Raw genomic sequence first — 16,476 nt, forward strand, 5'->3', positions numbered from 1 at the left:
AAGATCACGGTGGTCCAGACAACGTGGGTTTACTTCCTGGGCTGTGGAATGGAGATAATACCTCACAGAGCTACTGTAAGGCTGTAAGGAGATAATAAGCGACTGGAGACTTTGAAGGGCTACTTTGAGGGAGAATTTGCAAGATGCAGCACACGATTAAAAAAACAAAAACCCTCTTTCTCTTCCCACGCTGCCCAGTCCCAGAACCCACGAAGACGAGCCGCAGCACATCCGCCACCGCCCGCGGCTCCCGCTTAGGCCGGCAGCTGAGGGTCAGGCGGGGTTTGGAAAGGAAGCGGGCGAGGCAAGAGGCGGGGCCCGGCTGTGGTGGGCGGGGAAAAGGGCGGGGCCGTCCCGTAGCCCGCGCAGCTGCTGGGTTTGGAGCGGAAGCAGGGACACAAGGAGAGGCGGAGCCCGGCCAGGTGGGCGGGGCCTTGTGGGAGAGGTGCCTTGTAGGCGGAGATGAGAGCAGGGCGAGAAGAGATCGGGCGGGGCATGAGGGGCGGGGCGGTCGCTTAATCCTAGAGGCTTCTGTGTTTGGAGATGAAGAGGGAAAGACAGGGAGAGGTGGGGCCGGGCTGAAGTGGGCGGGGCCTTGCAAGGGGTCCCTCCGGGCGGTGGGAAGGGGCGGTGCCGAGCCCTGGTGGGCGGGGGAAGGGGTGGGGCCACGGCGGGGCGGGCTTGGGGCGGCGCGGGGGTCCAGCGCAACTCAGCCGCTAGATCCGCCCGCCAGCCCGCCGGCTGCGGAGCTCTGCCGCCGGCCGGAACGGGGGACGCTGCTCGCAGGAAGCTGGGCGAAGGGACTGGGCGATGGCTCCGCGAGGGATCCGGGGTTCTGCTGTCCTCGCCGGTGCGGTCTTCGTGGGAGGCGTCGTGAGTTCCCCGCTGGCGGCCTCGGGTGAGTGCCCGGTTTTCAGCGGGATCCCAGGCGCGGGGAAGGCGGGCAGCGCGGGGTCCCCACTGCGCCCCGAGCTGTCTGAGTCCCGGTGCAGCTGCGGGACCCGGGCGCCGAACATCAGGCTATCCAGGGCGGTCGGGCGGGGCGCGGCGCGTGGTAGCGGCTGTCGTCCCTCCCTTCCCGCCTTCCCTTCCCCGGGCCTCTGCTGAGGACCTGTGTCCCCCCAACTCGGAGCCTTTCGGAGAGTAGGAGCCCTGCTTGGTGTCGCCTTCCCCGGGTGTGACTGCTCCAGAGCCAGGCTCTTCCGAACCCCAGGGAATCTTTTCCTGTCGCCCTGGTCCTCAAAGACCCAGAGCGCGGAAGATCGTGACACGGGCCTGGGTGCTGTCCCCGCGTTCCTCCCCACCCCATCGCCCCTCTCGTTTGTTTGTTTGTTTGTTTTTTTAAAGTCTTAAAAGCTTGAAGAGTTCCATTATCTTTCCAAGTTTTCATTTATTTTATTGGTTGATGGATTCTTGCAACAGGTCAGGGATTTCAGATTTCTTCCCATCCCTTGTATGCTGGATACATTAAGCTTGGAGAAAAGGCAGGCACTCATAAACTTACATTTGATTTTTCTTCTCTTGTGTCAGATCCTGTCAGCACAGAAGAAATCTGTGGTCAGGACGGGAAGCCACTAGCAGAGATGCTAAAGTCTTGTACCCAACGATGAACTTTGAGTCGGAGTTTTTAACTGAAATCTCTCAAGAGCAGGTGTAGCTTTTACCGAACTCCTGCCTCACACTCTGGTGTTTATCACTACAGACACCAGGGATTCCTTACTGTCGTTCCTCCTCCTAATTACCATCTCGTAGCAATAGTTTTTTAAAAAATAAACTTAAACCTTCTTGGCCATTTGGGGTTTCCACAGCCTGGAGTTTTACGTCAGCAAGCCTTTCCAAGCTTGCCTTCAGGGGTGGCTCCTTCTCAGGTCCAAATAATAAGCCGCTGGAAAGCTCCCAACAACGATTATCTCCTCCGTAGAATACATATTCTGCTCTTCCCTCCTGAGAACATTCCAGTCACTTACAGCTTTTAAACTGGCTTATCAAATGTGGCCCTTGCTTTTTTATAGGAACCAGAATGGGTTAGGAAGGGAGCAGACTGGATAAATGTCTCCTGAGCCTTTATTAGCAGACCCATATTTCCTTCAGCCATCCGTCCCGGGGAAGTGGCAACAATGGACATATTTTATTGAAGGAGAGGTTTTGATTTTCATCCCCTGTTTAAATATTGGGGTGTATAGGTACATAATTAGGGTCAAATAGGTTGAAATTGGACGTGAGATTGTAGACTGTGCTCACAAGGTTAGAATCAGTTGCTCCAGAATTGAGAAAAAAGAGTTTAACTGTGGAGTAAAATTTTTAAAAATTCAGCCCACAATGCATGTAATCGGCCATCAGCAGGAGAATCCATCCCTGGCCTGGGTTTGTATTTCCCTGGATCTCCGAGCAACATTTAGGCCTGAGGATGCACTGTGATTGAAGAGACCTCTTACGTAATTGCACGATAACCTTTTTGATAAAAGTTAATGCTTAAGAGGAATGAAGCATCTACAAAAGAAGGACACAAAGTAAAACTTGTCAGTGTATCTTAACAGTCAATGTCTGATCTTGGAATCAGAGATGAAAAGTAGGAAGAAAGATGGGAAGTGATATTGAGAGCCTGCTACCCACTGGACTTTGGATTAGGCACTTTATATATTTTTTAAAACTTTACCCTTGTAACCCTATGAAGTATTCATTTTCAGCGGGGCAGCTGAGGCCCACCACCATATAAGTATTGTATCAGTAAGCAGAACCATTAGGAGAGGTATGTGTGTATCTTTATATGTTTATCAGGGATAACCCATCCTGCTTGATTCTAAAGTTCATTCTTTTTCCGCTGAGCCCTACTGATGCCCAGAAGAAACTGAACGTAAATTAACCTTGGCAATGTGGCTGAGAATCTAAGATAGTTTAAGATATCATTAAATTAGAAGTATGTGGTTAGTTAAAAGTTGTAAAGAAGGACATACAGCTGTACAATGGGTAGTGGCAGGGTCCCTTCCTTCCTTCCTTCCTTCCTTCCTTCCTTCCTTCCTTCCTTCCTTCCTTCCTAGTGGAAGGGTCTCAGACTTGTTTCACGGCAGCAGCATTGAGAACAGTGTACCACGAGTACTGCAAGGGACGATTTTCCACATCTTGACTTGTCTATGTTAAGTTCTCTGGTTAGTGACCCTTTAGGCTTACTGTTTTTCTAACAGACAATGAGCACGGCCCTTGAGTAAAGAAGGGGTGGAAATGGTCCAAGTGCTGATGAGATGAGGAGTATATAATCCTTGGGTTCTGTGGGCTTCCATCCAGCCTCCTGACTCCTCATTTAGATCCTAAAGATAAGTTTTATTAAATTCTGCATTCTCCTTTTGACAGGTAGCTGCCCAGGTGTATATCCACATAATCCATAGTCAGGGGATGGACTGTTTGAAAAAGCAGTCGTTGGAGTTTGGGGTTCCATGTTCAAATTTAAGTTAAAGAAGAAATGAAATATTTGAAAAGTTCCCATCCATTTCTCTCCTTTGTGTAACTCCTCCCTGCCCCTCCCCCGAAGAAATGAATCCAGAAAATTATTTGGGAGTTTGAAGGGGCTGGATTTCAATAAGTATGACCTCGGTTCCAGGTGATAGAAAGAAAAATTTCATCATTACTTTTGAAAGAGTTGTTTGGCTGTGATGTAGAAGTCTAATTACATATTGAGACAACATAAGTAAATGATTTAAAATTGACAGAATGATTGGAGTTGTTGTTAGTTAAAGCCCTTATTTTAAGTGAGTCGTAATATTTTAAAGCATGTATTCAGTTATTGATAAAGGTTTGGTGGGCTGCTGAAAGCCAGTAGAATAATGAATCTGGTCTGGCTTACAAGGGCTAAACTTTGAATTTGCAGTTAATAGTTTGTAGAAACTTTATTCTTTTTGTAAGAAGAAATTCACTTTTTACTATTATTTATTGTGCGGTAGCCACTGGCCTAGGGACCCTGTAAGCTGTACAGTTTCGTTCCTGTGTTTACAGATGAAGGAAGTTAAGTCTCTGAGAAGTTAAATTGAAAAAAGTCGCCCAGCTGTGGAAGCTGTGTTTGACACTGATTTAGGGTTGTTCAATACTGAACCCCATCCTTATTATTACTAAATCATTTTTTCTCATAAGAAAATTTCGTTTATTCTGAGGTACTTGTAGAGACTCAGAAGTGGCGGGGTGACATGATACAGTGGAAAGAGCACTGTGCTTTAATCAGAGCCCTAGACTTGCAGTCAAAAGCCAGAGGAGACCCTGCCTCCATTTCCCTACCTTGACATGGCATCCTGCTGACTTCTGTCCTTCTCTATCTTCCTGGCTGCCAGTGAGGACCCAACGAGCTGTGATCGCTGTATATTCTGTATGCAGATATTTTTTCTTGACTGTATTTCTATCTCAAAGTGTCCCTTAGGCTTGATTTATATCATAATGTCACTTAAACTATTCAACAAATAACAAAAAGTAAATTAGTTAAAAAATAAAATATATAGGTTGCATATTCTTTAAGTTATTTCCCTCCAATTTCCATGGAGGTTTTTTTTTCTTTTTCTCTTTCGGTACCGGGAATTGAACTCACGACCTTGCGCTTGCCAGGCAGGCGCTGTGCCGCTGAGCTAAATCCCCAGCCCCTCCCCTCAATTTCTAGAGGTGGTGGCTTTGCAAAGATAGGTTCATTTTCATTTTCTAAAAGCCCAGCATGATACCTCATGATACCTCAGGTTCCTGAGCTTGCTGCTGTCCAGCCTCCTTTTCTCATTTGTTCCTCCTCAGCTGAAATGTGGTGGTCTAGGAATTTTTGGAATTTCTCCTTCCTCCAAGGATTTAAAGTTTATGACAAAAGGGAGAGAGAATCATCTTTGGGCCCATTACTCTGATGACTTGCTGTTGTTAACCTAATGTTCTGGTCTTTTGACGTGCACCTTTCACTGGGACAGAATCATAATGCAGGACAATCTTATTGCGTCTTGTCCTGCTAACCTTATGTGTGAAGTTTCCTTAATTCCCTCATACACACAAAAAATGGCTGCATAATATTCCATTATATAGGATCACTGTATTTTACCACATTTGCACCTTTTTAGGAGGTTCCAATTGTTAGTAATTATTTTTAAATGAGTTTTTCGGATGGCTGTTTCAGTGCATACCTGTGTGCATAAGGCTTTGTCTAAATTAAGTATTGGAAGTGAGGTCCTGAAAAAGCAACTTGGAGTTCAGGACATTCACATCGAGGCCTTCGATGATTCCACTGTTGGTGTGGAGGTTGGCTCAGTTTATGTTCTTACTGCAGTAGTCTGACAGACTCACATTTCATACTGTGTTTTTTTTCTGAAAAACATATTTGTTAATTTGTTAGGCAAGTGTTGGTACCATGATTGTTTAGTTTTGTATATATTTGTTTATTCATGGGCTGATATTTTCTGTAGCATCTGAGCCACTTTTAAATGTCTATAATTCTTTATGAAAAAATTTCAAATGCAAAAAACTTTGAAAACATTTTTTGTAGGCCTTTGGTATACTCTGTTGTTGGTAAAACATAAGCTAAATCCATGTGTGATTGTAGAGTACATATTTACCTCAGTTTGAGTATTCATATGTTTTGCTGCAGTACTATTACTAAATTTGACTTCTGAGTGCTACGTGATAACTGTTAAATGCTTGCACTCCCTTTCTAGAATCATAAAACCTGAATTTTAAAGCACATCTGACCTTCAGCTTTTCAGATAAGGAATTATGGTCCTGCGTTTCTTCCTTTTGATGCACCTGTTTGCGTTTTTTGGGGTCTAAATGTAAATATCGTGTTGAGCAGCAGCAAAGATCTGATGCATTTTTAAAGCAGCAAAAATCCTGTGAAGATTTTCTAAAATAGACAGATATCCTTTGAAGACAACATCTCCTTAAATGCACAGAGCTTCAGGAAAAGAAGTGCTATCCTGATACTCTAATGTGGAATAGAATAAAATAAGGATACCTGGACAAGCTGAGTTTTCATTTGTTCTGAGCGACTTTAGGGATGAATGCCCATTGTAATGGAACCTTGATGGGGAGATGGAGAGGTTGGGCTGAATTTCTTCCTCGCCTTTCTCTGCCAGTTACGGACACAGCTTTCTTTGTAAGAGAAGGAAACTGAATCTACCCAAGGGACTTTCTGGAGGGTGGGATGGGTGGAACCCATACCTTGCTTGAGAATCCTTTTGCCTAATGTGTTGAACTCAGGGTACCTCATTTTTCCATTCCCACTTGGAGTTCCCCAAGGCCCTCGGCCTGCCTTTGCTCCTTTGGCACTGTCCCAGGATATAAAGAAGTGACAATTCACCAGCCTGGGATTTCCTGTTTTCTGTGCCACTTCCCCTAAACCCCTTCTTCAGGCTTTCTTTGTATGTTCCTGTGTGCAGCTGCATTCTACTAATAAAAGTGCCTACTTACAATTATTATAACAGGTAAGCTAGTACTGCCTTGTTGGGGATGTGGAGAGGATATGTTCATGTTGCTTCATGGGGTTATTGTCACAGTCACATGAGATAAAATAAGTGCGTGCTTGGTATACGTAGTAAGTGCCTACAAGGTGTATAATTATTATTTGTTCTTAACCAAACACTTACCTTTTATAGCTGAAGGATAAGACAGTTCCTAGCTGCTCCAGAGATCTCCTTTCTGGTCCTCTGCCACTACCTGAGGCAGCTCCTGTCCCTGTAGATCTTGAGAACTGGGTGCTGGTGTTGTAGAAAGGGCAGAGTGGACATTGAAGAAGCTGTGTTGGGCACCCAAAGCCCTAGGCAGGAGGAGAAGGGGCTGGGGGAGGAAGGGGATTTGTGGGACAGAGCATTGGCTGTCAAAGTCAGGCATGGAAGGACAGGAAGAAGAAAGAAGTGAAGCCCTTGCCTTTATCAAGGTAGAACATGACACTGTCTTTTGGAAGAACTTTGGGAGATTCAGCTATTGGTTTATTTCTAGCTGACCGATCTGTAGGTGTAGTCACAAAATTGTGGCAGTTCCTAGGATGCAGTTATCAAATCAGTGTGCATTTTGGTTCTCTGGGGTCTGACTGGCTCTCGGGCATCTTCTTATTGCTCACTGGTGAGTGCTGTGGTGAAGTAGCCTCTCGTGATGAGAAAGCAGAAGTCTGTAGTATTAAGACTGGAAAGGACCTTGACAATGTCAAAGCGTACTCAGCAGGTGAGGATACTGACATAGCAATCTGCTTGATTCCATGTGGTACTTTCCCTTTCCCTTCAGGCTGGCTCTCCATTGAAGTGCACCCAGCTTTTCTGCTTTTGCAAGTTTTCTTGGGCTTCACATTCATGTGTCTGGTTTCCTAGCTCTTTGGATCCGAATTGGAGCAGGACCTGAGAAGAACAGAATGATTTTGGCTGACTCATGACCGGAATTGTATTGTTCTTAGCCAGCTTTGGAGTTCAAAGGGGACTTTGATGGTTATCTTGTTATTAATGTCTTTCCATTGCAGATGGAGAAATTGAGCCCCCAAAGGTTCAGTGGCTTGTGGAATCTGGTGTAGCTTAGCCCACGAGGAGCCAGCCACTGGGGGAGACTGTATATGTCTCATTCACACAGTAGATCCAAGCATGGGACCCAGCATAGAGTAGATATTTGAAACCGAAGGAAGGAAGGAAGCCAGAGCTAGAATCCAGGTATTGTAACTCTTGGCCCAGGGCTTTTTCTTTACAATAATGTGAAGTTATTCTTTCCAGTATTCACCCCCCACATCTTAGCTATAAGCTCCTTCCTTTCCCTTGAAGGCAAGGGGCTCTTTTATCTGCCAGCCTTCATGGGCTGTATTGTTCTGAAGGCAGAAAAATTTGCCCACATAGAAAAAAAGAACTGTTATAACAAAAAAAAAAGTGCTGTCTTAATGAAGATATTGAGAGGAAGTCTTAGTGAACTTCAATGCAGAGATTTCTAAAACCAACCTCCATTTATGAAGCTCTTTAGAAATAAATAAAGTTGAATCGTGTTTCTACCACCAGAGCTTCAAGTGCATTTGTGAATTATGTGTATATCCTAGTCCTAATACAGAGAAGCTTATTACATTCTAAACCATTTGTCTCATAGGTACCTTAGTTCATTTTCTGTTGCTACAATAATATACTCTAGCTGAGTAATTTGGAAATAATAGAAGTGTATTTATTCATGGTTCCAGAGACTGGGACGTCCAAGAGGATGGTGCTAACAGCTACTTGACATCTGGCGAGGACCTTCTTGTTGCATTGTGACATGGCATAGGACATCACAGGGTGGAAACAGCTAGTGTCCCAGCTGAGGTTTCTTACTGCTGTTTTTTGTGGTGCTGGAGAGCCAATCAAGGGCTCATATGTGTGGGCCAGGTGCTCTAACACTGAGCTCCATCCCCCTCCACAGCTCAAATCTCACTTCTTCTTATAAAACCACTAATGTCATAATGGTTGCCTTACCCTCATGATGTCATCTAATCCCAGCTCTTTCCTCTCAAAGAGTACCCCCTCTATACACCATTAACATTTGAATTTGGGGGTTGAATTTCCAACTTATGGACTTTGGGAGACGCGTTCAAACCGTAACCACTCTTTAATGATAGAGTGTCACTAGCACCTCAGTAAGTATGTATGGCACACAGCCAGAGTACCTAACCCAGAGCTGGGGGTGGCACATGGGTGGAAAAACAAGAATCTAGTACAGGTTGGGCAAGCTTTCTGGAGAAAATCAGTTTAAATTTACACATGCAAAGCTATAGTAGTTAGCCAGATGCAAAGAACTAGTTGTCATGGGAGAGAGGATGGGCCGTGGTTTGGACATGATGTGAATGTGTCCCCAGGGGTTCATGTGCTGAAATTTAACCTCTCTTGTGGGTATTGAGAAGGTAGAAGCTTTATCTGACTATGGCATTTAGAGGTGGGGCTTTGGGGAAGTGATTAGGATCATATAAGGTCATCAGGGTGGAGCCTTTATGATTAAATACTGATGGCTTCATGTAAAGAGGAAGAGAAACGTGAGGATGGGACACACACACACACACACACACACACACACACACACACGGACTTGTGTGCTTAGGCACGCATGTACTCCTTCCCTTGGCATGTGACATCCTGTGCCTTCTTGTCACTCACAAGAAGGCCATCACCAGGCCTTAAAACTCCTGAACCATGAACTAAGTAAACCTCTTTTTTCTTTATAAGTTACCCAGTCTGTGTTATTGGCAACAGAGAAACACAGGAGTAAGCAAATAAAGCAGCAGCAGTGGTTCCTAAACCTGAGTGTGCAGGAGCTCTGCTGGAAGGCTGGTTGCCAAGGCACAGGTCACAGGCCCTGCCCCAGAGAGGCTGAGGCTGTATGTGGGTCTGGGATGGGCTGCAGAATTGGCTTTTCCCTTGTATTTCCCAGTGATGCTGGCCAAGTATCAAATATGAGCAGGAGAGCTGGAAGAAAAGGTGGAAGAAGGAAGTGGGTTTTGTCCTCTTAGCCAGAATTCCCTCTCAACTTCTTGGACTGTCCTTACCTTGTCCTTTGCTCATACTTCAAGCTGAGGTTAAGGGTGACATGTCCTGGAAATACTTCTATTGTATTCCTACTGACTGTCGCCTCCTGTGAACACACATGTTGGGTCTATGAATACATGTTGCATCTGTTAATCCTTAATTGCATGCGTGTGTTGACACTGTGTGTGTTTGTCTAACTGGCATACCTTGAGGCAGCTGAGTAGATGAGGTGTGCTCCAGTATTTGGTTCCTTGCTCAAATTTAATTTCTGTAACCACTGTGAAGAGTAAATGGCCATATTCTCTGTGTTTTAGAAGCAAGGAAACTGAGACAGAAGAACAAAGATGAACAGAAGTGAGAGTTTTTGCTCAATTCACATTGAGGAGGCCAAAGCTAGGCAGATATTGTTCTCAAATCTGTGCTCTGTGTCACTGGTAGAAGGAAAGTCTTAGATTTACTTTGTCTCACTTTCTAACTATAGTTTCATCTACTTAAAGAGCAAATCAAGGCATCTTAATGAATTGAATATGGATTGTTGTTTTTAGTGGGAATTGGGTGGTTATCTGTTATGGTTTGTGTCCGGATGTCCCCCCAAAGCGTCATGCAGTCATGGGGCAGGCTTTTAGTGTTTATGATTGATCCATGATCCAGTGCTGGGATTATGGGTGTGAGAGCTGCATCTACCCTGGGGCGGTTAGTTTGCATATGTAAGGGAGAGAAAGAAGCTGCTTGTCACCACTCCTCCCTTTTGCTCTTGCTGCTTTTGCTGTCTTCAGCTCCCATGAACTGTTGCCTTCTGCCATGTGCCACCGTGCCTTGGAGCCCGCCAAGTATGTACTGAAACCTTACAAACTGTAAGCTAAATAAACCTTTCCTTCCTTAATTTTGGGTGTCAGGTATTTTGTCTCAGCAATGAGAGAAAAGTAACCAAGACATTATCTTAGGAATTCATCAGGAACCATCCACTTGCTTTTATGTATGTATATATGTATTTATTTGCTACTGGAAATTTAACTCAGGACTTCGTGCTTGCCAGGCAGGTTCTGTGCCACTGAGCTGTATCCCTACCCCTCCACTTGCTTTTAGAGTAAATATTTAAAGGAGGGTGATTCAATTTATATGTCATTAGACTTAGAAAGGCTTTAAAAAAAAAAAAAGGCATAGTAGGGACTAGAAGGATAAATGGCTTTCAGTTCCTAAAAAGAGGAAGTAGACAATTTTGCCACTGACCTTCTTAACCAGGTAAGTTTATCTGAGTGGTTAAAGATTTATAAAGAAACTATATAGCACGTCACATGATAGGTAGAGCTAAAGGCAAGCAAACCAACAAAAACTTTCTTTCAGTACTGGTAACATGCCAAGCCTTCTTTACCTATATTATACACAAACATCAAGTGGTTTTTTGAGATTCCTTTAAAGGGTGGAACTTTGAAGAATTTCTTAGGTCTTTTATTTTACAGTATAACTTGGGAGCACTAATTTTCGGTCATTAATGGGCCTGTTAGCCACAAGTCTCTGACACAATCATGTGAATTAGCCACATTATAAAAAATGGCAGGCTGGAATTTCCTGGCCTTGGCAGGGTGGCAGATGGCTACTGAGCAGCATTCCTTTACTTTTCTTCACGAGTTTGTGCTATGTACTTGTGTGGCCTGAATGCTTTTATTGCTTCCTCAGTTCTTTCCCTTCCCTCCCCCTCTGTTAAGGACACACCACAAAACAACCGCAGAACAACACAGGCTTTGGCCAGTGCCGAAAACTGATGATAGAGCCAGGAAACTGGTTCTGAGGGGGAAGCTTACATCCTATGCACAGTTGCCAAGTCAGTATCTTTCCTTAGTCTCACAGGCAAAACTTGTAGATATTCCTTACCTACAGTGCGTGGTTAATTTAAAAATGAAGTTTCCCTTATGTGAGGTTAGGCTAGGTATCGTGTAGGTATGTCAGATGAAAAACACATTTAGTTTCTGTGCTGCACAGAGATGGGAGTAGGGAAGTCAGAGCAGATCAGGTGGGGACAGGAGTTCCTTAGTGAAAGCTGTGTGAGAGGAGACTCCATAGGGGATGCTGAGGCTCAGCTATGGAGCACCTGACATTCTTCGCCGTGTTGTGCAGGCAGTGTGGACTGAGGATGGGTTGTGGATGGGAGGACCGAGGACCAGAAGAGGCCCTCAGACACGGTCCTGTGACTGGAGCCGCAGGTGCCGAGCTGAACTGGACCTAAGTTTCCCACAGGACCCTATGTAACCAGAGAGGGAGGGAGGGAGAGGAAGAGAGAGAGAAAGAGAAGAAACAAGCAAATAATACTTGTTTTGTTCTGTATACATTGCTGGTGGATAAATGAATAATATAGTCCTTTGTAAGTAACACAAATATGAACAATTCAATATAATAAGTTTTGTGCAATTTAAAGATAAATAGATAGAAACAGTTGTTTCCAGTTTAAGGAGGGCTGGGAAATGAGACCCAGGAAGTGAGTGCAGTGTATATGGTCTTATTAATGGTATGAAAGCCAAGAAATGTTCATTAATGGTAGGAATTAGCAAATTATATATTTGTCTTCAGTTGGAGTAAGTCCTTTGAAATTACACAAAATCAGCATGACTACTGGGTCCTGAGCTGTTATAGACACCCTTTCTTTCTTGCTTTCCTTTCTTTCCTTTCCCTCCCTCTTTCTTTTTCTTTCTTGCTTGCTTGCTTGATATTCTCGCTCTGTCTCTCTCCTTCTCTCTGTATTGGGGATTAAACCCAGGGCCTTTGCACTGCATCTGAAACCTTTTTTTTCTTCCATTTAAGTTTTTATTTATTTATTTTAAAAACCTTATTAGTATTTTCTTTTTTTTATTTTAAAGAGTAAAAGAAGGATAATATAATAATAGGGGGGCTTACCAAATTACAGACAAAGTAGTAGGAAATTATCCATGGTTATTGTTTTACATATTGTTATCTACAGGATAGTTTCTCAGGAAAACAAGTAGACAAATAATGGAGTTACAGACAAAAGAGGTAGGAGATTATCAATAGTTGTTGTACTATACTTTGGTATCTTCAAAGTGGCTTCTAAAGAAAATAAATAGAGCTATACATGAGTGACCTATTGAATAACCATTAACTTTTCTCAATGGTTGTTGTAAGAAACACATAATAATAGACATGCATCCATTTACGAAATAGGATAGGAACAGTACAAACATTGCAGAGTTATGGATAGATTGGTAGGAAAATATCAATGGCTGCTGTAATACATGCTGGTATCTTCAAAGTGGTTTCTCAGGAAGACAGAGATACGCAAGAAGGATCTAACAAGTAGTTACAGCCTAAAGGTTGTCAAAAATCAAGTGAGCCATCTAGGGTGAAAGCCATTTTTTGTAGTGTTTTTTCTCCAGCCTCCCATCACATTGGGACCCCACAACCAGTTAGTGTCCTCTCCCCAACTGTCAGCACAGGCAGCAGGAGTCCTGCTGCAGACTTCTCCGGAGCTCCACCACAGCTTGTACTGTCAGGGGAAGAATGGCTTCCAGGGAGTCTCCGCAGGTATTGTGCAAGGTCCTCCTGGTTTACAGCTTCCGAGCGGCTCTCATGACCCCAGTCCACTGGACCTCTGACTCCGTGGGCTTAGTCTGCATTCTCATGTTCTCTGAGTCCTTGTTCAGCAGCTGCTCCTCCACTGACTCTGTACCTTTCTGGTTCTCAATGGCAGGAGCAAGAGTGACCCGTTGCATGGCATGTATTCCCAGGGGCTTCTCCATGTTTGAATGATTCACACACGTCCGTGGTTGGGCATCTGCAGCCGGTACATGGTGGGCCAATTGTATCATTGTTTCTCTGTGTCATGGTTGTTCTCAACTGAGCGGTGGCGGCTGGCCTGAGGTCTGGAGCGCAACAGCGCTGCCCGCCTGTGGCTCCCCCTGCACTGGGGGCCCTCCTTCCGGGTGCCTACGAGGCAGGGAGCAAGCCAGCCTGAAGACTGGCGCTCCCCACCCGTGGCTCCCTGTGTGCCGGAGGCCCTCCTTCTGGGCGCCTATGAAGCAGGGAGCAAGCCAGCCAGAAGGCTGGTGCTCCCCGCTTGTGGCTCCCCGTGTGCCTGGGCCCCTCCTTCTGGGCGCCTACGAGGCAGGGAGCGAGCCGGTCGGAAGACCGGCACTCCCCGCCTGTGGCTCCCCATGTGCTGGAGGCCCTCCTCCGGGCGCCGAGGCAGGGAATGAGCCAGCCCGAAGACTGGTGCTCCCCGCCTGTGGCTCCCTGTGCGCCTGGGCCCCTCCTTCCGGGAGACTACGAGGCAGGGAGCCAGCCAGTCGGGAGACCAGTGCTCCCTGCCCATGGCTCCCTGTGCACCGGAGGCCCTCCTTCCGGGCCCCTACGAGGCAGGGAGCGAGCCAGCCAGAAGACGGGTGCTCCCTGCCCGTGGCTCCCTGTGCACCTGGGTCCCTTCTTCCGGGCGCCTACAAGGCAGGGAGCCTGCCATTCGGAAGGCCGGCGCGCTCCCTGCCCGTGGCTCCCCGTGCGCCTATGTTTTTATTTAGAGACAGGCCTTTGCTAAGTCAGTAAGTTTCCTAAGCTGAGCTCAAATTTGTAGTCCTCCTGCCTCAGCCTCTCACGGTGCTGGGGTTAGTCAGTAAATTGCCTAGGCTGAGCTTGAACTTGTGATCCTCCTGCCTCAGCTTTCCACAGTACTGGGTTTATAGTTGTACACCCTGTTCTAAGCATTTATTTTTGAAGACTATAGGATAGTTTCATTTTTTAGACCTACTGTTGGTCAAGTTCACTCTTTCTGGAGCTGGAGAGCTGTCAGTGTTAGGGTGATTGATGTCTGCAAATAAAACACACAGATGAGCCTGGGAATGATTTATGACTCCCTGCTTGGTTCTAGGCTCCATTTCTTCACCTTCTGGGAGTTGATTTCTTAATCTCTCAGTGTCTTAGCATATGACTGAATAGCTTTTAGGTGAGGAGAAATAACCACTGTGAAATTCAGGTACCTTGTTCTTCCGTATTATGAAAATAGTAGTTACGCAGACTGTGGACCTGGTGTCTCAGGATGGGTAGGATTGGGAAGAGACTTGAGAGAGGAAAGAAAATTCTTTTGCTTGACCCATATGATAGAATGGTTGACCTTTACATGCTAGTTCAGTGCTGCATCTTGAAATATTAATAAGGAAAGACTCTTGACTTTGAGTCAGTGTGGTGTCATAAAAATATATATGTTTTGTCTCTGTCCCCGATTTCTGGCACAGAACTCTTAAAATCCTTAGAGTTTATTACATAGTAGGAACGTCTTTTGTTATTTATAATAAGCCCCATTTGGGCTGTACTTAAGTTTATGCCAGTAAAGTGACTCTTGGTGGGGCTCCTACATAGCTTTAGGGTGGGACTGATTGCCTAGGAACCAACCGTGTGACTACAGGGTGGAGCTTCATCCCAGCCTCTGACCTGGGGAAGGTTGGGTTCAGACACCAGTGGTCAGGTCAGTGGCCCAGTCACTCTTACCTGTGTGACAGAGAATCATGAAAACTCAAACTCAGAGGCTGCAGGATCTTCTGGGTGGTCATCACAGGATGTATTGGGAGGAGGTGCATCTGGAAGAAAGCACTGTCCTTTTCCCTCCATAGTAGGCCCTTTATCTTTTGCCCCCAACGTCTTTCCATTTGGCTGTTTCAGAGTTGTATCCTTTATAATAAATCTGTGCTCATAAAATATAGTGCACTCCTGAGTTCTCTGAGTCATTCTAGTGATTACTGAAAGTGGGGGGAGGGGGAATCATGGGAAGCCCCCAAATTTGCATCAGCTAGGTTGTCCTGGAGATGCTGTTTGAGGTTGGTGTCTGAAGTGGGCGGTCATCCTGTGTGACTGAGTCCTTTACCTGTAAGTCAACCCTTAGCTCTCAGGAGTTAGTGTTGGAGTTGGACTGAACTGCAGGACACCCAGTTGGTGTTAGAGAAGTAGGTATAAGAGAAATGAAGCCATCAGGCTTTCCTCGTTGGGAATAACTAATTCATAATTTTTGAAATATTGTGCCTGGAGTAATCTCTGAAATTATACTTGTTTTCTATTTAGAAAGAAGTTCAAAAGCATTTAAAGAAAATCAGTAGGAAAAAAAAAGATCAGGCCAATGCCTTAGTGTGTGGTGTGTTTTTATTGTGTTTCACAGTATCATAAAGTGAAAGTCATAAAATTATATGGTTTCCTTTGACTCTTGTTTCCTATGGTATAGACCAAAGGTTTCATAGTGTTGTCTCTGCCTTCAGTGAGTGGAAATGTCAGTATGTTAATGTTTTGGATTGTAATTTTAGGCGTTCCCCTTACAAAGAGATTTCCAGTACTGTATTCTGGTTGATCTCTACAGCATTACTATTACTATTAGGGTGAATCGTGTAATTTTGCAGTCATTCAGCTAGTTTTGACCTACAGCAATGACAGTTTCTCAACCTAACAGTAACAAAGGCTCTTTATTGACTTTGTTATCTGTACTCAAGTCCCAACTGTACTGATTAATATTAACATATTTTTGAAAATTTAAGAAGTGGAAAAGTAGAAAGATAACTTCCGTGTTCCACTCACCAGAGATAAATACTGGCTTTATGGGGAGGTACTGTCTAACAAGCTACTTTTTCCTATGTATAGATCACCCTCTGCTTTCAGAAAATATTTTTGTGATTGTTCTGTGCTTAATTAAAATAAGGGAAAATATGAAAATATAAAGCACACTGAAAAGAAAATAAAAATAATTCTAATCCCACTACTCAGAGATAACCACTGTAAAGGTTTTGGTATCTTTTTTGTTTTCCTGATAAAACTTGGGTTCCTAATATCACTGATTATTACTTTGCATGTGTTTTTTCACTTAACATTTTTCATAACAGTTGATACTGTTTTGGACAAAGTGGGATATGGTAAATCTTTTATAAATTGTTTCTATTTTAAGAATCAAAGGGAAATTTAGGATTTCTGAGAAGTAAAGCAGTTTCCACAGAGTTTCATGCAGGTTAGGCATTTAAATTTTACTTCTTCTAAATGA

The 16,476-nt window shown here is 44.5% G+C and overlaps 1 protein-coding gene across 2 annotated transcripts in view; it reads left to right on the plus strand.

The window, feature by feature from the left end:
- Positions 1–680: 680 nt before the first annotated feature.
- Positions 681–16,476, plus strand: part of Rell1 (RELT-like 1) — a 65,417-nt gene continuing 49,621 nt past the window's right edge. For both annotated transcript variants that reach the window (XM_013518114.1, XM_005392010.2), the window contains exon 1: positions 681–898. In XM_013518114.1, the coding sequence (XP_013373568.1) occupies positions 811–898 (88 nt within the window). In that variant the 5' untranslated portion in view covers positions 681–810. The remainder of the gene's footprint in view (positions 899–16,476) is intronic.

This window comes from Chinchilla lanigera, unplaced genomic scaffold, assembly GCF_000276665.1.
Source record: "Chinchilla lanigera isolate Chin_1 unplaced genomic scaffold, ChiLan1.0 scaffold00042, whole genome shotgun sequence".
NCBI lineage: Eukaryota > Metazoa > Chordata > Mammalia > Rodentia > Chinchillidae > Chinchilla > Chinchilla lanigera.